The sequence below is a fragment of the Lates calcarifer genome, linkage group LG21, assembly GCF_001640805.2.
Source record: "Lates calcarifer isolate ASB-BC8 linkage group LG21, TLL_Latcal_v3, whole genome shotgun sequence".
Taxonomy (NCBI): domain Eukaryota; kingdom Metazoa; phylum Chordata; class Actinopteri; family Centropomidae; genus Lates; species Lates calcarifer.
Window position 1 is genome coordinate 19,432,692 of NC_066853.1, and position 20,338 is coordinate 19,453,029.

The 20,338-nt window shown below is 40.5% G+C and overlaps 1 protein-coding gene across 4 annotated transcripts in view; it reads left to right on the forward strand.

Moving 5' to 3' along the window:
* Nucleotides 1-20,338, forward strand: part of tenm4 (teneurin transmembrane protein 4) — a 194,556-nt gene that overhangs the window by 155,006 nt on the left and 19,212 nt on the right. For 2 of the 4 annotated variants that reach the window (XM_018665540.1, XM_018665541.1), the window contains 9 exons: nt 542-803; nt 2,152-2,419; nt 2,524-2,667; nt 5,184-5,433; nt 5,821-5,841; nt 9,293-9,525; nt 10,211-10,365; nt 14,971-15,848; nt 19,980-20,152. In XM_018665540.1, the coding sequence (XP_018521056.1) occupies nt 542-803; nt 2,152-2,419; nt 2,524-2,667; nt 5,184-5,433; nt 5,821-5,841; nt 9,293-9,525; nt 10,211-10,365; nt 14,971-15,848; nt 19,980-20,152 (2,384 nt within the window). The remainder of the gene's footprint in view (nt 1-541; nt 804-2,151; nt 2,420-2,523; nt 2,668-5,183; nt 5,434-5,820; nt 5,842-9,292; nt 9,526-10,210; nt 10,366-14,970; nt 15,849-19,979; nt 20,153-20,338) is intronic. The other 2 variants (XM_018665543.1, XM_018665544.1) reach the window with 1 other exon arrangement.

The following is a 20,338-nucleotide window of genomic DNA, read 5'->3' on the forward strand; positions in this document are numbered from 1 at the left end:
GTTAGAGTGGACAGCCTTCGTCTAAGGAATCGATAGAGAAGTGGCGGCTGCCTCCATCCTGCAGCACAAATCTCTCTCTCTCACATATAAATGTGAGCACAGGAGCAATGCATTACATGCGCACGGGGGTGAAACAGTCATGTCTGAACTCAAAGCATGCATCTGCTATTTTCCTCTAATAAAATCTACAGATTAGGGCATTGATTAAAAGATGTGCTTCTGTCATCCTATGTTATCAGTCATCCTATTGTTTTTTCAGTCTGTGTGTGTCTGAAAGATAATGCAAAATAATGAAACAGCATCTTTTCTTAGCTTTCATTTATTAAAAAGAGAATGTATTACTGTTGGATCTGTTACAACAACATTTAATTAGAAAAAAAAATTCATTATATTCACAACAAATTGTGGCATGGTTTAATCCTCAACACACACCACAGATTACATGCAGTGCTTACAGTATTTTTGTGAAGAATATATTTCATCCTCACTCTATATGAATCCACATTCATCCTCTCTGACATTGTGCATGTCTGTGTTCCAGTTTTGACTTGGTGACCAATGGGGGCATAGCCATAGCCCTGCACTTTGAGCGAGCTCCATTCATCACCCAGGAGCACACTCTCTGGTTGCCATGGGGACGCTTCTTTGTCATGGATACCATCGTCATGCGGCATGAGGAGAATGACATCCCCAGCTGTGACCTCAGCAGCTTTACCAGACCCAGCCCCGTGGTGTCCCCAGCTCCGCTCACGGCATTCGCCGGCTCCTGTTCCGAAAGGGGGACCGTTGTACCCGAAATCCAGGTGATACTCCGCTGCTCGCCTTCTCCACTGCCCTGCAGGTTGTGATCTGCATGGGTCTCTCCTCTCAAATGATTCATGCCACACATCTAGGAGAGACTATGAAGACTATTCATCAAGCACAAGTGTAATAGTAACTCTGGCTTTGGGCAGTCCTGTGATTTTATCTCTCTAGGGTAATTGGTCTGTGGAACTTGGACGATTTACAGTGTGTATTGTACTGTCTCGCTGTAGAGTGATGATGATTACCTCGCACACAGAAAAAAACCTAGACATTTTTAATTTCTCTTGGGTCATAGTCTCCCAGGTAAAGCATGCAAGGACCACTAGAGAAGATTTGCTTTTACATTTCATGACTGTATATATTTTGATATCTGTCTACATGAGCATGTGTCTTGTTGGTACAAGCACACAGTTGCATGGACTTGAGTGTGCAGCTGTGTGTGTGGCTACTGTATGTCTAGGAGGCATCTTTGTGCCCTTCTCTAATTACTTTGTCTCCCAGTTTGCTTCATAAGATTTATGGCATATCAGTGAATTTAGTATGCAGTCCAATCTATTTATAGCAGCCTTGTCTTTGCTGTTCCTTGAGCTGTAATCGCACTGCACGGGAACATCATCCAAATTATACTTGTCCTTATAAAAGGAAATTCTGATCAGGCATAGCTACAATCTGTGAACATTTAACAAGAAACAGATCACAACTGACATGTCCTCTGACCAGTGTTGCTTTGGGTAGTTGTTTTAATTGTCATCTTGTTCTGTACTGTGGAGACAGGCAACGAGAGGTGACTTAATTAGAGCAGAGAGGAGTTGGTCAACCAAACCTGTGCTGTCGACCCTTGATCCTAAATGCGAACACTGTACATTGTCTGAGTGCTGACCTACTATTGTATCATCAAGAGGTTTCAGGTCTGACCTCAGTTGAAATTTCCTAAGGCTTTAACATTGTGTTTTACTAAACTAACTTTTATATTACCAGACGTTGCAAGCTCTGAGCCCAAGGGCACTCCTGTGATGCCATTGTTGTATGGATTGCAGGGTTGTGGCTAATGTACTAATGAAGGACCTGCTATTATTAAATCAGTTATGAAAAATACTCATTGGAGTACATAATTAAGAAATCTTTTATCGGTTTCTGTGTAATACATGAGTATAATTGTCCTCTAATTGATATTTCTAATCTCCCCTGGGGTCCATATATTTTGTTGGAGACAAAGCTCTGAAAATTTTTGGCTACAAGGTTATGGCCAAAGGAATGACAAATTGATAACGTGAATGAAAAAAAAAAAAACATACTGAGGCATGTTTTCTTCTTGTCATTGATAAGCTTTTGTTTTTTTGTCCATAGTCTCTGCAGGAGGAAGTGCCTATACCAGGGACAGATATGAAACTGGCCTATTTAAGCAGCAGGACCCCAGGCTACAAGTCAATCCTGAGGGTGACCCTCACCCACACCGCAATCCCTTTCAACTTGATGAAAGTTCACCTCATGGTGGCTGTGGAAGGCAGGCTGTTCAGAAAGTGGTTTCCTGCAGCCCCCAACCTCTCCTATGATTTTGTGTGGGACAAGGCTGATGTCTATAGCCAGAAGGTCTATGGCTTGTCTGAAGCATTTGGTAAGTGATAAAGTATATATTGCATATAAGGCATATTTTTGCTTCTTTTATCCAGAGCACATGTGGTTCACTAATGTCAGTTTAATCTTTTCTTCTTTGTCTAGTATCTGTGGGTTTTGAGTATGAGTCATGTCCAGATCTTATTCTATGGGAGAAGAGGACGGCTGTTCTACAGGGCTACGAAACCACAGCCTCCAAACTGGGAGGATGGACTATAGACAAGCACCATGCTTTAAATATCCAGAGTGGTGAGTCAACTACTAATCCTTTTTTAATTTGTATTCTCAGTTATTCATTCACTGAAACACCTACCCATGAGATAATTTTATACTGCAAGAAATCTTAACTTTAACACATTATTTATTCAATTGTTGAATTTCAAAATATCACAGTGAGGTAAATTCATTTGTGTTCCAGTGCAGTTGTAGTTTAATTTTCTAAGAATCTGTGTCAGCATAATGCAGATCACTGTTTATCACAAAAATTGGATGATTTTTTAATTTAATTTACATTGGAAACAAACATCTCATTTAACTGGCAGTTTTTTTTACTTGTTTTATAAAATCTCAGCAGGACTCAATAATCAACTTTGCATATCATTCAGAATGTGCCCAAGAGTGCAGATAAGTACCATCATGTCAACCCAGTGCCTTAAATGATGCTTTTAGTGTAACATTGAATTGTCTCTCCTGTCTGTAGAATTTTGAGGCTTTTTTTTTAACACAGCAGTGTCATGTAGCCTCAGATAAATCTGACTTTTTTATTACTGCTGTCCATTTTTAGGGGAGGGGGTCAATTTTCTTATTGCCAACAAATTACTCTTGAAAGGCAGGAGTAGGAATACAGAGAGGAGAACTTTGGGCTGCACCTGTCACTAGCTAGGTTTCACAGCCTGTCTGTATCTGGAAGGGCTCATCAGAGGAGATGAGGCATACTTATATGAAAAGTGCTCAGGAAGGTGGCACTTGGATCTGTCACACTAAACCTGCTGAGTCCGAATGTGCTGTCCGGAGGAGGGAGCGAGCTGCGACTTGCCCCGACATCACCTCCACTGCTAGCTCCTCCACCCTATCCCCCTTTTTGGCACCTCCATGCCTTATTCATGCCCAGCATTTTTAGAATCATCCCTAATTTAATTGCTATCAGTCTGCTACTCCCAGCAGCAGCAGTCCCTAAGATTAAATCATGTCCCAGGAAGGGAATGCTTGGCTGATCTTTTCTGATAGACCAAATGTTGTGCTGCTCAAAGAACTCAGGTCACCAAGTACCATCAGAAGCAGAAAATCTACTGCAGACATGCAGATGCTGAATTTCAAATATAATTACATTGATTGGGCAGCAGGAACATCTTTACATTTACATATCTGAAAATTTTCCAAGAGTAGATTGGCAACACTAATGGAAACTTTGGGTGCGTGTGTGTGTGTGGGGGGGTGCTTGCCTGAATGCCTGCACATGAACTGCACTCATGTTGCTCTATTTTTGTTTGTACACAAAGCCAGTGAAGGTAGGAAGGCAGGCACAATGCCATTTTTAATTACGGCAAGGCAATTTTTTGTGATTATGTCTGTGTGGTAATTTTTCTAGTCCCAAGAGATTCCACTTGTGCCAAGGGCTTTTTGGTTGTTTTGATGTGACATTGTGCCTGTGTTTCCATCTACTACATCCACCTTGTATTGCAAACCCAGAAACATGGAGCAATTTTTATGGCTTCAGCTGGCAGAGGGGCACACACACATTCTCATCTGTGTGTTGACTTACAGTTTCCTTAGAAATTGTCATCCAGTATACATTTTAAAATACATTCAGCGATCTCAAACCACTAGGAGCCATTGACTTCCAGTATTAGAACACTAGAACATTAGAATAGCCCCTCAGCCTGCCTTAGCATGAGCAAACTGTTTCTCACCCATGCAGCAGAAACAGGGCAACATGCAGCAGGCATCCCATTTTAAGCTTGTTGGTATGTTGACCACATTATTTCACACACATCAAGCAGCGTGGGTATCTTAATTAATTGATTAAATCTTATGACATGGAGTTTGCAAACATATTCATAAAGGCCTTTGTGCATCTCTACACATCAGACCTGAAACCTGCTTTCTACACTGGAAGTGTAGATGGCAGAATCAAGATGTGTCTCAAACTGCCCAGGAATTTAAATTTAAATAAAAGTCTTGTATAAACAAATTGCAGAAGTGGAATTAATACACACATGCAAGCATATCTAAATACAACTAATTAGATGCAACCTTTGTGGTATAAAGTACAGTCAACAGTTACTAACAATGTTAACACATTTCATATTTTTGTGGTTGTATACTAACTAACAGTGCACACCATTACACATGGACAGGAATTTTAGTACCTATGAAAATGTAAATTCAACTTGAAATGAGACATCATCTTCCTTTGGTAACATATTTTGGATGCTGTATATTCATTATCGGGATGCTATATAATTATAGCTCTCTAAGATGTTTTTTCTCGGGAGAAGCTGGCCTGGCTTTATCTCCCAGCTTATTAGGAAACACTCTGCTGCTTCAAGTGATGATTAGAAAAGTGGATTTAACTGCTTATTGTTTAAGTCCATCCCTTACCTAAATTGCAAAAATCAGCCATAACCAGTTTTCACTTGCTCACCAAGTCTGCACTTGGTTTTTTGCTTACAGCCAATTTTGGGAAAATAGAGCCTGCACTCTATAAACTGCTCAACCTAAACAGGCTGCAGGTGTTACTTGTTTCTTTCCTGTGCCCTCATCAGGTATTCTTCACATGGGGAATGGGGAGAACGTCTTCATCTCCCAGCAGCCTCCTGTAATCGGCAGCGTGATGGGGAACGGGCGCAGGCGCAGCATCTCCTGCCCCAGCTGTAATGGCCTCGCTGACGGAAACAAGCTGCTGGCCCCTGTGGCTCTGGCTTGTGGCTCAGATGGAAGTCTATATGTGGGGGACTTCAACTATGTGAGGAGGATTTTCACCACGGGGAATGTCACCAGCGTCCTGGAGCTCAGGTAACGGAGGAGTAGCCCACTAACATTCACTCAGAACCATGAGCTCAGATGGGCTTGCACACAGATCATAAACCACCGAGGTCGATTGAAATAGACAGAAATGCCCTAAAGGCTCAGGATTGATGGTCCTACCTCTCTCATCCACCTGTATCAGCTGGAGTTTGGCCCTGATAGAGGCTGAAGAGGATGTAATGGGGTCTTAACAGAAGACATTCCAGGAAAAGATTAATTTCTTCGTCCATTCCAGCAAAGACAGTTTTGAGTAGACGAGAAACCTAATGTTTTGTCATGATTCTCTTTTAATTAATTCTATTCACTAACAACTAACATTTCCTCTCCTTTCTCTTCCTCTCTCATTTTCCTGCTGCTTTTGTCAAACTCTGACAGAAATAAAGACTTCAGGCATAGGTAAGCTGCACAGTATTTGCTTAAATTAATATTTTGAAAAAATGGTTCAGTTCACATACTTGATGCTGAAATGACCTTTTAAGCCCATTTCAGATGAACACTTGAGAGCAGCTGGAAGATCCTATCTTAAAATACTGACTGCGTACTTTTCATATTCCTAAAGCCGTAGATTTAGTTTTTGTGGTGTTAACAATTTCTCCTGATCTTACGTAAACTCTGGATTCAGTGCCTTGTTCACTACAGTGTGTTTGCATCTGTATGTGTAGTTTCAAAGGGAGAATGCAGATAATTTTTCACTCAGTAGAGACAGCACATTTCCTCAGGGTTGATAACAGGAGTCAAATTGCATGGCATGCATTCAATATAGAATCAACGTTTTTTTTTTTTTTTTTTGCTTCAGATGTGTCAAGTAAATCTAGAATTATGCGTTTTAATGTATGCCTTTAATTAAAATAGTTGTGCCATCTGTTAAGGAGTCATTTCAAAATGGGATATAGAACATACATCGCATTGCCAGTTTATTAGGTACACATTCCCACATCCATTGTAGTCCAACATAACTGCATCATAGATGTTAATGTCATTCTATATATCATTTGGAGACTGTAAAAGCAAATATGAGAAGTTTTATAAAGGTGATATATTCGAAGCTAGGTGAGCCTCCCATTGTATCAGTGTCTTAAAGTACAGAGACCTAATTTATCGCAGGAAGTAGCCAGAGAAGTCTGTGTGCTGTCTTTAGATACCATGTCACAGGCAAAGGGCTATTGATTGATTTTCTATCAGAGGGTCATGACTTCAGCAGGGAAACATGTAGTCAAACTGGGGATGAAAAGCCTAGTGATGCTGGTCACTGGCCACTATTTATCTAATGATGGCATTAAGAAAACACTCAGAAGCTCTATGTTGCTTTTTCTGTCTCTGCAACTATCTTTTCTCAGTCTTAACATCTCAAATGTCTTTGTGTAGAACAAAAATAATTGTACCCTTGTTTTTACTAACCTATACATCCCATACACACACACTCTTTATCAGAGCAAGACTAGAGAAACGTTGAAGCTTTGTCCTTTTGGCCTGAGCACTCCAAACACATTTGCATTTTAAAAAGGAGATTTATCCAGGAAAACACAGCATGTGTCTGTATAAAACGGGTGGCTGCCTCCTGTTCATGTGTGAGCTAGCGATAGGACTGGGTGGTGGGTGATCTCACTGCTGTGTTCATTGACCCCCTACTAAGGATGTCCCCATCTACTCCAACCATGCTCCCTCCATTGCCACGCCAGCATGCAGCAAAATCCAATTATCTTCTACAAACTAGATGTTGTCAGTGAATATAGATGGAGTATATGGCCATAGCTGAAGGTCAGGGAATAACGCCTCATAGTTTCAAACACTATGGGTGTCTAAAACTGTTCTACATGCAACTATGAGCTGATAAGGTATCAGCTGATAGCACATGGTAAATAGAATGCAAAGCAGAATGCAGTTATTGAAGCTTGCTACTGACCTACTCTAAGACAGCAGACGTTTTTCTACGCCAGCCGCTTGTACCTGGAATGTACTATAGACCAACATATCAGCCAGTTTGGTCAGTTGGCTGATTGTGACATGTGTGCCTGAGGTTTGCTGCAGTCCTGTCATCACTGATTCACTGAAGGTCAATTGTCATTTAGAATTAAATGCACTGGACTTGACAATTCCACAGACCCACTGGTCTTGTGATCTCGTTGTATTATAAAAATATAAGCTTTGGCACTGTCATGCTGTCCGTAAGCCAGGAAAAACCCCTCAAGGTTATAGTTGAAATTCTGTCTTAATCCACTTTGAATGACGCCCTGCTGACAGGTTTCTCCGTAATGCTTATCAGGTCTGGCAGAACTGTGTTGTATCCTGCCCTGATAACTCTGGCCATCTTTAAGGTGGCACTAACCTCTATGTCGCTAAACTGTTTACTAATTCCTTGTTTTGTCTGACTAACAGTCAAAAACCCAAAGATGCACAGTTTACAATAATTCAATTCAATTTGCAACCGGGAAAAGCAGCTAATCTTTATGTTTAAAAAGCTGGAACCGGACAATATTTAGCATCTTAGCTTGACATGTTTAAATGATCAGTTTCATAGATCATTGTAATTGTTATTGATACATTTCTGACAGTCACTTAATCAGCTAATGTAAGTAATTTAAAGGAATCAGTCTGCTGTTTTTCATGTGAATGACACCTGTAGAGAAAATATGTTGAATCCAAGTACCATTGTGCCATGTACTGTATTATGGAGCATTGACAAGCTTGTAAATCTGTCAGTCAAATCTGCCTCTTTCAAATTAAGATCAGTCCTGCCTAGAATCTCTAGTATCCAGTAGTGCATATTGCCATTACGCTTAGGTGTTTCTACTTACAATGCTTTGATTTTTCGGCAGAAGCTCAAGTGTTCATTAGAAGCAGGAGCAGATTTTTGATGGAAATAATCCTTCCTGTCACTTAATTTGTACTGCTGTGGATTTGTCTACAGTTGTCTTTGTTTCCTGTGTTTTCTGACACCTATCCTGACTGGAGTATGCTATTAGATTGCATGCATCTCACCACAGCAGGAATTGGTTATATTTGGTTCTTTGTCTGTCTGTCAGGTTGGGCAGCCTCCTGTGGATGTGAAGGATTACTTTGTTGACTTGGTTGGGAGTTTAATGGGATATTTTTCTGTGCTGGAATCTCTGCCTGATGGATGCATAATATGTTTGGATTGCTGCTTCAGCAGTGCATTTATGTTTCTCTAAAAAAGTCCCTGGGGAACTGGAAAACATACTTGTTTGTACTTCTTCTAGCAATAACCAGGCTGCTGCTACTGGATAGACACTGTGGTCTCATATTGTTGTTTTCAGATGATATCACAGAGATTTCTAGGGTCAGGGATGGGGTAGTAATTAGGATCTTTGTCAAAGAATCCAATGTACCCCAATGACTGAGTCCCACTAGACCCTCATTTCTCTTTGTCTTCCTAAATCTGCATCGCTTTCAACATTGTTTTTTTTTTGTTGTTGTTTTTTGTTTAGTTTTTTCAATAATTTGAGAGAAAGTGGAGATGTGTGTTTATACATATACAGTGTTTTCACATATGTCTACTGTTTATATGTCTATACACATATATTCTGATGAGTGGAGTATTCACTCTCTTTTAACAACAGAGATTTTTAACTAAGCTGACTGTATTGTAGATGAGTTCTAAGCTCCACCATTACGTCATGTTTAATCTTGTTCTATTTTGCCATGTTTAATCTCATTCTATTTTTTCTTTTTCCATGTCCTTGGTTTAAACTGTAATTGTGCCCAATTCACTCTCTAAATGGCTTTTGAATCCATTTTAATTGTATTACACAATGTTTCTTATTGAAAGCACTGTAGCCCTTCCAGCTTTATTGACCTGGGTGTCTTCCTCTCTCTTCCCATCTCTCAGCAACAGCCCTGCTCATAAGTACTACCTGGCCACCAGTCCAGTGAACGGTGCTGTGTACCTGTCGGACACCAGCAGCAGGAAGGTATTCAAGGTGAAATCCCTGAATGTTGTGAAAGATGTGGCCAAGAATCTGGAGCTGGTGGCAGGCACTGGTGACCAATGCCTGCCATACGATGACACTCGCTGTGGGGATGGAGGAAAGGCTGTTGAGGCCACTCTGACTAACCCCAGAGGTAATGAATGGATGTTATTATGATCAATGTAGCATGTAGTGTGTCAAGTCAGTTGGGGTCTTTTTTCCTCCTTTCTTTGCAAGTAGACCAGATTGCTGCATTGTTGCTTCTCTTCCCTTACCTCCATCACTAACTCGCTATCTTTAGTTATTTAAAAACGTAATTATTTTTTAAAGCATGCCTTCCCGTGTGTTTTTCTGGGGTCTTCTTTTTCTTGTTGCTTCCATATTTAGATGGTGCATTAATCATTAGATCACATGCTCACTTTTTGTCCCCCATTGGGATGTAATTGTGATTCATATTGTATGCACTGAAATAACACTCACATCCCTCTGAAATGTACAATGTATAATAAAAATGGAAATTGTGCATAGCTACGGTTAGTATCCTTAACTTCATTGTTGTTTGAAGCTGAGAGAGACTACACTGATGGAATTTTATTTGTAATTAAATCAATGGCTACAGTACCATTCATCTATTTTGATGTTTCTATTGTTCTCCATTATTGATTGAACAAATCAATAGTAGCATTAGTTTCATTGCCATAATTAGCCTTTAATTTTTATTAGAGCAAATAACCCTAAATTGTCATTTAGTGGTGCTGTCCTCACATTAAGTCACAGACAAACAAAATAACTGATGGCTATTTTCCTCCTCTGTCCACTGGGTGACTTTTTATCTGCAGGCATTACGGTGGATAAGTACGGTGTAATCTTCTTTGTGGATGGGACCATGATTCGCAGGATTGATCAGAATGGTATCATCTCTACTCTTCTGGGCTTCAATGACCTGACCTCTGCCCGACCTCTCAGCTGTGATGCTGTGATGGACATCTCTCAGGTACCTCTCTGACCTGTGCAGCCGGCATGTGTTTTCCTGTCTCTCAACCTACACCAGTCTCCTTGACTGACCCTGGTCTCCAGGATGCTCATATCTCCATGAGAGCTTTTGTTTCTGCAGCTGGAAACTCTTAGCCTGGATCCAATAGCCCTCAGTGTAGTTTTGATACCAGTTTGTTTATTGGCTGCCTGATGCCAGTTTTTAGATTCACAGGACTTGCGAAGGATACCGAGGAAGACAGTTAGCGCTTACAGGCATTTAGCTCTCTGCTGGGATTACATTGCCGGTTTTCAAACTGAATACTGTTTTCCTGTGCTCACTGAAGCCCATGTCAATAAAGTTTCTGTACTGGTGATAAAGGCAGATGACTGAAATAATTAAGGTTATTCCAGATTTGGAAATTGCTTTCGCAGCAAGGTGGATATAAGATATAAGGTACAATGACAGTAGAATACTTAAAAATTACAATACTATACATATGATACAAAATACAATAGAGACTCCATGTGATTTATATAAAAAATGCAAAAATAAGAAGAAGGACAAGATAAAGTTCTAGTCTGTGCAGTTCACTTAGAGGTGAATTTTAAACATTATTCCTAATTTTTGCAAAATCCACATCTCTGACCAGAGAGGAGGATGCTAAATTCATTAAGTAACAGATTATGTTGATTCACTGAGATGGATTTCATTAGTCCACAACATTATGAATTCAGTGAAGTAGCCCCAAACACAGCTGTGCCAGCCTTGTGAATTACAGAATTTAAATCATCTTATGGTTAACTGACATATACAAATAAAAAAATGAAAATGAACAGGTGATTGGACTCAATCCAGACTGAAGGGAACCCACAGGATCTGTGATAAACATGGCACCAGAGTACAGAGCCAAACTGAAGCCAGGGGTAGCACTGTAGTCTCAGGCGCTTCTATGTCTGTGTCCCCACATGCAGAGGGCCGTTGACCTATAGCTGTAGGGGGATGACGGGGATGACCTATAACCTCACTCGCTCTCAATTCACGCACACATGTTCACTGATGCACGCAACCACATGTGTGTACACACACACACACACACATATGCACACATATGTACTAGACCACTACACCAGACAGAACACATCCCCCAGGCAAGGACACTGCACTGAGGTCACGTCACTCTCTAGCTCATTGGCTTCCTTTTGGAGGTGACAAGACAGACTTTTTGCATACTCTATCTGAGGTTGTATGGCTGTTTTTTCCTCACATTATAATTTTCAGCCCAAGTGGTTAGGGGTTATTTTTGCCATACTTGCCATAGCAGTAGTTTATAATCCAAAAACTACACTCATGTAGTGTGTGCGTAATCTGAAGTATCTATGACTGTTTTATTCAGTCACTCCCATGAAAAGAGCAATCCTGGGTTTTAATGATAAGATTTGATTGATGTTTAAGCCGTGCTCCCTGTGCATGCACTAGTTTGTTTCTTGCCCCATCGTGTATGTTATTGAGTAGAACTATCAAACAGGTCCTGGGGGGCCTTCAGATGCCAGTGGAGAGAGGCTTTCTGTGTGTGTGAAATGATGTATTCAGTGGAGGGAGCAAAGCCTCCAGCTGCCCATTTCCAGCCCCGGGGGAGCTACATCCCCCTCATGACCCCTGCTTGCTGCCCCCCTCACATACAAACACAAGCACCTATAGATGCTCACCATCCCAGTTCCACAGCAGAGAAGACACAGGGAGACTGACTGCAGCTCCACAACGATGACAAATTGCACAAGCACTGGCAGAGACACTCAGACGGTAAAAAGCATCCATTAAAAATTCATCCAGGGCACATAGCTTCCTACTTCAAACACTCCCCAACTCCTCGCTTAGGACCAGAGTTTCTCTGGAGAAGGCTCATCCCAGTGGTCATTACTTTTGCTGTACCTCACCTGTTTAAGGCAAAAAATAATGTCAAATTTCTCTCTGGCCTCGGATGAGGTCACTGTTATCTTGCCATGCCATCTGTGCAGGAAGCCTACTGCAGTAAAATTCACTCTTAATTTGTAATCTGTAACCTTTCTTTCTGTTAACTTTTTATTATCATTCAAAAGGACAAGAATTTGACCTCATTCAAGAATCTTTTAATTTGTTTATACCAAGGCCTTAGGTCCTTGCTGTTTTAGAAAAATCTGTTCCATTTTCTGTTTCAAGACTTGAAAATCTTTTCAGCATCCCCTGCTGAGTTCAAACTCAAGTAGAGGGAAACCATGTCTTAAAACAAGATCACTTGAACATATTTCAAGGGTGTTAGCAGCTTCAGAAAGCTTTATCAAGGCTCTGACTGTGACATTCAATTCAAATCTGAGAGGGACTTCAAATAATGACATATTACTCTTCTTCAGACAGGCATCATGCTGGCACGAGCAAAGAGTGAAGAGATTGGTAATGGAAAATGTCATTATAGTTCTAATACAAGTTCAAATACATTTAAAAATAGCTATGTGTTGTCGCAAATCCATGGCTCACTTTCTCAGCTGATGAGCGCATTTTGGGTTCTTTGCTGGTGGCGCCTGTGTCAGGCAGGCACTACTGACAGCTTCCTCACTGTATAAAGGGGAGGGTATGATCGGGTTACAGCATATGGGACAGCAGCTCGGGAAATATCCCCTCATCAGTCAGAGTGGCGTGAAAACCTCCTTACAGGCAGCTCCCCCGAGCCACTCCACACTCTGGCTCATGAAATATTTAACCACCAGTGTTGACAAGAAATAGGTTTTAAGAAATTGAAAGTCTCCCCTTCATTTCCCAAGTAAATGCATTTTCTGCTCACCAATAGACGACATGTATCCACTGCCAGTCTCCTGTTTGTTGTATGGGGCCAAAGATATGTAGTATTATATAAACCTCCTCCGTTTTGTGGGGGATGATGGGATGATGAGAGGTTTATGGGATGTGAGCTGTGTGTGATGCTCAGATCTGTTTTTCAATCAGAGGTGGTCAAATGCTCCGCTTGTAAAGAGTGGCAGGGATTCAAGAACATGACCATTGCCTAGAGTGTAGAAACATTCAAATAATCATCTCCATAGAATCCCCTGTCAGTTCAGATGGATGATTGTGTGAGAATTAATCTCTAGAAAATTAGGAATATGTACATACAGCAAGTAAATAAAAGGCATAACATGGCTGGGTGTTAGCTGTTAGCATCCTGCTCCTCAGCTTTATTTATTGTGATATTTTGTATTTCAGGACCGCCATGTTTTGTGCCTTGTGATGCAGAGTAGCATGTCAAATGAAGTTAAATGTAATGTGTCAACCTTGAATTCTTTCCACATTTATCAATAGAAGCCATTTCCCATAGGCATTTTAAAGTTTTTGATTTCACAAGTTAGAAACCAGCATTTTATTAAACAGTTCTTTGGTGAATTTATTGCTTAATCACAGACAGTACGTAGGCAGATGCCCACTTCATGGCCAAATGGTGTCTCTATTGTCCACTTTTTCCTGCAATACACACTCACACTATGCACTAAACATGTCTTTTTTTTCTTTTTTTTTTAACCTATCTGCCCACTTAGCTTACCTAAGGTGTACAAAACACATAATTAAGGACTATGATATGGTGGTCAAGGTAACAGTTTATTTCATGTTAACAGACACATGACCTAATGCTCAGGAGATTTCTCTTTTGTCAAATCTAGTGATAAAAGTTTGTGCAATTTGTGTTTCCAGGTCATTTTGACAAATTAGTCAACCATAGTATCTTGCTACATAAGTTCATTCACCTTCCCATTTCCCACTTGTAGGACAAAGTATTCAAAACAATGCTAAGGCTTCTCTCATCTAATAGGTTACCTTAAATCTGAACCTGCCTTTGTATTTTGGTCCAGGTTTAAATCAGTCTCCTTTGTTGGTGCTCCAAGGCTTCTGTTGAAATATGGCACTTCATATTATGTTCCTAAGAGATCCCCCTGGGATCATAAGTGAGAGGGAGACCGGTAAATTGGATGAATCCAATCATTCCAATTTGTTAAAAGCCTGATACATTGTTAGCAGAACAATAAGTCATAATTTAGGAGGCCAGAGGCAGGCTAGACTTTCATTTGGTAAGTGTGCTCCAGTTTCTTTTCAAGGACTCATGCAATCTCTTGTCATTACAAAATTAATAACTCAAAGCAAGGAAAAACAGTTACTCGGAGGTGAATGATGCAGGAGCCCAGTCCTTATGTGTTCAGAGTTCTCATGATCAATTGTAGTAGTAGTGTTTTTTTGTTTGTTTTTTTTTCCAGTTAATCTGATCATTTGAATGATCTCTCCTCATTCTGCCCTTCCTTGTTATCAGCTTTGATCTTAAATTTCATGTTTTTGTGTTTCCCCTTTTAACAGCACACCAGCTGTTATTTTCCTCCTTATCAGATAATAAATCGTTTCAAAAAATGTTTTTGCTTCAAGCATACACTATGAGATAGCCCACCTTTTTTCACAGCAGCATATCTTTTTTTTTGTAAGCAGTTTTCAATGATTCTTCCCTTGAGGGACTGTTTCCCTCTGATAAAGTGAAAAATGTTGCGGATCAATAAAAGCATGGTCTGTTTTTTTGTGACCCACAGCTGATATTTTTGGTGTGTTTTTTCCTCTTAGGTGCGTCTTGAGTGGCCCACAGACCTGGCAGTCAGTCCAATGGACAACTCCCTGTATGTCTTGGACAACAACGTAGTACTCCAGATCTCAGAAAACCATCAAGTCCGTATTGTAGCAGGCAGGCCCATGCATTGCCAAGTGCCTGGGATTGATCATTTCCTCATGAGCAAAGTAGCCATCCACGCCACCCTGGAGTCTGCTAATGCCTTATCTGTGTCCCACAATGGCATTTTGTACATTGCTGAGTCAGATGAAAAGAAAATAAACAGAGTACGACAGGTGTCCACCAATGGAGAGATATCCCTGGTTGCAGGGGCACCAAGTGGCTGTGACTGCAAGAATGATGCCAACTGTGATTGTTACTCTGGAGATGAAGGCTATGCCAAGGATGCTAAGCTGAATGCACCGTCTTCCCTGGCAGTGTGTCCAGATGGAGAACTTTATATTGCAGATCTGGGCAACATTCGTATCCGCTATGTGCGCAAAAACAAGCCCTACCTGAATCCCCTTAGCATGTATGAAGTTTCCTCTCCCATTCATGATGAACTCTATCTGTTTGACTCCAATGGCAGCCACATTTTTACACAAAGTCTGACTACAGGAGACCACCTCTACAATCTGACCTACACAGGAGCAGGGGATCTCAGCAGCATTACTGATAAGAACAAGAACACAGTGATCATCCGAAGAGACACAACTGGAATGCCTCTGTGGCTGATGGTCCCTGATGGACAGACATTCTGGTTCACCATTGGCACCAACAATGCACTTAAAACGGTTGCTGCCCAGGGTCAAGAACTAGCTGTAATGACCTACCATGGAAGCTCAGGACTTTTAGCAACTAAGACGAATGAAAATGGATGGACAACCTTCTTTGAGTAAGTCATTTTAAGAAACATTAGCAAAACACCTTTATAATCCTTATAATCGGTGTCTGGATCCTAGTTGATCTGATTATAGATTAGTGCTTTACCCCAGAGAGCAACTAAATAGATTTGTTAAATCTCTTAAATCCAAAATACAGTTTATACAAAGTCATTCTTCAAATATCTGAGCTGGAAGCTCTGTATTTGTGGTAGCACTGAATGCTAAGATGCTTTAGCAAGTGAATGTTTAGAGTTCTTTGACATCTGAGTTTAGTATTTTGGCACATGATCTACCTTCTAATGCCTGGATGTCTGTGTCACTCAGAATACAAGACCTGTGGAAGTATGGGTGTAATCCTATTTGCTGTTATCATACCAAATAGGATTACTGCATGATATGTTACTCATCTGCACCCTTGCCTGCTGTGACAGCCCGCAGACCATCGCTTGTTTGGAGTCGTTAGGTACAAGAACAATATATATCTGCTGGCATGCACATTTTGCCAGTAGGGCTACGACAAGAGCCAGCCATATAAGCATAATAGATTAGCCAGAGGTAGTAATTGATTGAGGCAAACCACACATTGTGAGGGAACAATTGAAAACACTCCCACATGCAGCAGCGTTTGAGCTTAGGATTTCATGTTCTTGCGACTTCCATGAAGCAATCTGTCCCTCAGCTTAATATACTGTACCAAGGGATACTGTGCTAACTGGATGTCATTCCAAAAAGTGTGATTAAGCAGATAGGCTGGTCAGACATCTGTTACACCTCACTGGAGGAATATAACACCCTGACACATAATCAGACGCACTGTTTAATCTGAGTAGACATTTATCACCTGTGTTTGATTTGGTTGTCATCTGAGACGCTTGTACTGAAAAAACGATGCAGCAAAAATGGCACTAATGCAGCCATGCATAGGCATTTCTCAAGGTAGAGTGAATTGCCTACGGCTTAAACAAATCCAGTGGGTGGTTGGAATTCTGAATTATTTCTCTTTGACTTTCTATAAAATGGCTGCTGTTATTATCAGGTTTGAGCATACTCTTACCTAGTGTGTGTGTGTGTGTGTGTGTGTGTGTGTGTGTGTGTGTGTGTGTGTGTGTGTGTGTATATATATATATATATACACACACACACACATATATACATACACATACACACACACACAATTTATTCAGTTAATCTGGAATAAATTGGGACAATGTGGTGTGCACATACATTATTCTAAAATTGGATCATTATTTGGCTTTGGCTTAGGAGAGACAGCAGGTCATCCACTAATCACAGGGTTGGTGGTTCGATCTACAGTTCCTCCTGTCCACATGTCAAAGTGTCCTTGGGCAAGACACTGAACCCCAAATTGCTCCCGGTAGACCATGTGTGGTAACTCACTGCCATCGCTGGGTGACTGTGTGTGTGAATGCACTTTGAGCGCTTTGGGTAGAAGGACAAAATGTCAACATAGTATTTAAGTCGTAAAATATGATAAGATGCATTGTATCCATCAACACTACAAAAAAGCAAAGCAAACTGGATGTGGGCCATACCTGTTCATTTTCTTTTTAAAATATGCATTTTGGCAGAGAGTGCATAATACTCCCTCTCATTTTTCAGAAGATAACTAGGGATTTAGAAATATGTTATAAATAAAATATAAATAAAATAAATAAAAGAAAATTTAACTTTTATCGTTATTTCAATTATTTAGTTTGCTTTTCTCTTTCTTTAAAAAATATCCTCATACTTTCCTACAAGCAAGTCAGATCATCCATGTTTTATTTAGACCCGATACAGTGGTTGTTTTTTCTTGAATAATTAGCTTTGAAGGTCACTCCACCACCTGAGGGTCAAAACCATAATTTGCTACCATTAGAAGTGAAAAGGAACCTCCATTTATCTCTGCTCAACAAAGTGCACTGCTAAACATTTTATCCATATTAATTAATGTGTAGTGTAGCCATTAGATCAGAATTAATTTAGATGAATGCACAATGCAGTAGGATTGACTGGAGAACAAAAGACATCTGCTATACTTAAGGGTTACTGTAAATTTATTAAATCATCTGAAGGATGCCTAATTGTTCTCTTAGCCCCCATTTAACAAAGCAGTAATGCTTCTATTTAATAACACGTGCTTTAGTGACTATTTTCAAGAAAATGTTCTTCAGCTGATTAAATGCATCAAAATAATAACACCCAAGTCATGTTAAACAACTTTTAATGTAGTTGAATCAGTCACATGGCTGTAGTTTTCTCCACAGCCATCAGTCACATTGTTCTGAAATTCACAGGCAGCAAGAGGAAGTGAAAATATGAGAATAACTCAGCACAAAACAGAGGTTAGGTATGCTGGAGGGGACGCTGATATGAAGTGTCTGGCCTATTGTTGGGCCCCAGCGTGAAAGGTCATAGAGCTAGCATGTGACACAGAGGTGATGCGATCCGAATAGACTTGTGGCCATCCAGGCACAAAGCAGTCCTCTCCTTCTGCTGAGAATCCTGCCCCCGCATGCCCCTCTTGTCCAGAGAAAGCAAGCTAATAGGCAGCTGAGTTGAAGCAGGCCAGAGCCATTAGAGCTCAGTGGTGAAGCCCGAGGAATGGCTCTAGCTCAAGGCCCTAATTGAGACAGAGAGAGTTTGGGTCAGTGATCAAGCTGGGGCATGCAGCGTCGCTCTAGAATGAGATTTCTGTCTTGTGGATTCAGCCTTTTTGTGCAGAGGTGAAGGCAAACTGGAACACTGTCTCTGTCAAATGAATCGAACAGTTAAAAGTGGTGCGGCACAGATAAGGTGTAACTTGTAGTGCTTTCATTGCAAAAACTTTGATTGTATGATGAACGCAAGGAGAGTGGCTTGCTGATAAAATATGAGCAGTATCAAAAGAAATCAAATGCTTTAGATATAAATTACTCTGCTATTTAGTATTTCCTGAAGTGGTAGACTTGGGTTGAAATGCATCTATGAATCCCAGTCCCTACAGTTGAGATCAGATAACATTTATCTCTGGGAGATGATTCCTCTCTCACTCTTCCTTTCTATATTGGATATTTGAGATGGCAGCACTGAGGAAATATCCGTAAACCAGCACCCCCCATCTCATTTATTAGAGGCTTTATTATGGCAGGCAGCAACATCGAAGAGGGCTTTCCAATCTGTATTCAGTGCGCAGATAAAAGTCTTCATTCTAAGTAATGTACCGTTCACTCACTCCCATTCTGGAACACTGGCAATCTGAAAGATTTCAAATTGTTCTATGCTGATGTGCTCTCTGAGCGAAATGAAACAATCTGGCCACTCATGTTCCTGTATGTGATGAACTGACTGATTTGTAGGCTAGGGAGATGTTGCATCTCTTGGAGGAGTCGCACCTCACTGCTCCTATTTCATAGACTGTATAATGAGATTAGGTGATATCACTAATCTTTTAAGCTAATAAGCAGTTTTCCAAATGTGAAAAGGTGTGTGCTTTCTCGTCTTAGCTGTGGCAGTTCATCAGTAGTTGTGTTTTTTCTATTGCATGCTTCTATTCTTTGAAAGTTACTTACAAGCTGAGTAGCACTGATATTAATGTTACATTCATGTCCTGTTGGAAGAGCTTACAAAAGTCCGAACTTCTTTACCTTGTGTGTGTACCTACTTTCTATTCATTGCTTACTTCTTAGAAGTTGTAGTGATTGTGCTTCAGTGATTAAAACTGATAGTTTTGAGTTTTATTACCTCAGACAGCCAACGTTGATGGATTTGTTGCCGTGTTTACTGTCAGTTGTTGAAACATTTTCACAATTTGTGACACCAAGAGGGAAATATCAGACTTTACAAAAAACTCACGATTCCAACTGTAATTACCACTAGATCAGTTTATTCTAGATAGCAAGTCATAATCACAGTAAATCTGAGATGACAGAGCAACTCATTAGTCACATTTATGTACCTAAATGAATTTATGCACACCTGACCTGCATTTATGATTATGATTGCTCGCTTATGATTGAACAAATCTTGACAACGCCCAGTAATTTTTTTTTTTCATGCCACAGCACTGTTTATAATTCTGCTGTAGTTACTGTTTAGACACACTTTCAGATGACATGCCCCTTTTTGCCTTCTTTGGCTCACATCAGTGTATTTCTTTGTAGGTATGACAGTTACGGGCGTCTGACTAACATCACTTACCCCACGGGCCGAGTGAGCAGCTACCGTACCGACGCTGACAGCTCAGTCCGCATCCAGACAGAGGGTTCCAACAAAGAGGATATCACCATCACCACCAACCTGTCAGCCTCTGGCACTTTCTACACACTCATGCAGGGTGAGTGTCTTTTACTGTAACTCATACGTGAAGCTGGTGATTTTTAAGGTACCTGTATTTATTTTTATTTGTTTATATATGTAGTTTGCAGAGGGGATTCTCAAATATTTTAGACCGATTGACACATATTCTGAAAGAAACCGCAGTTTGATATGGCTTAGTCTCAAGGGTTGTTCACTGTTGGTT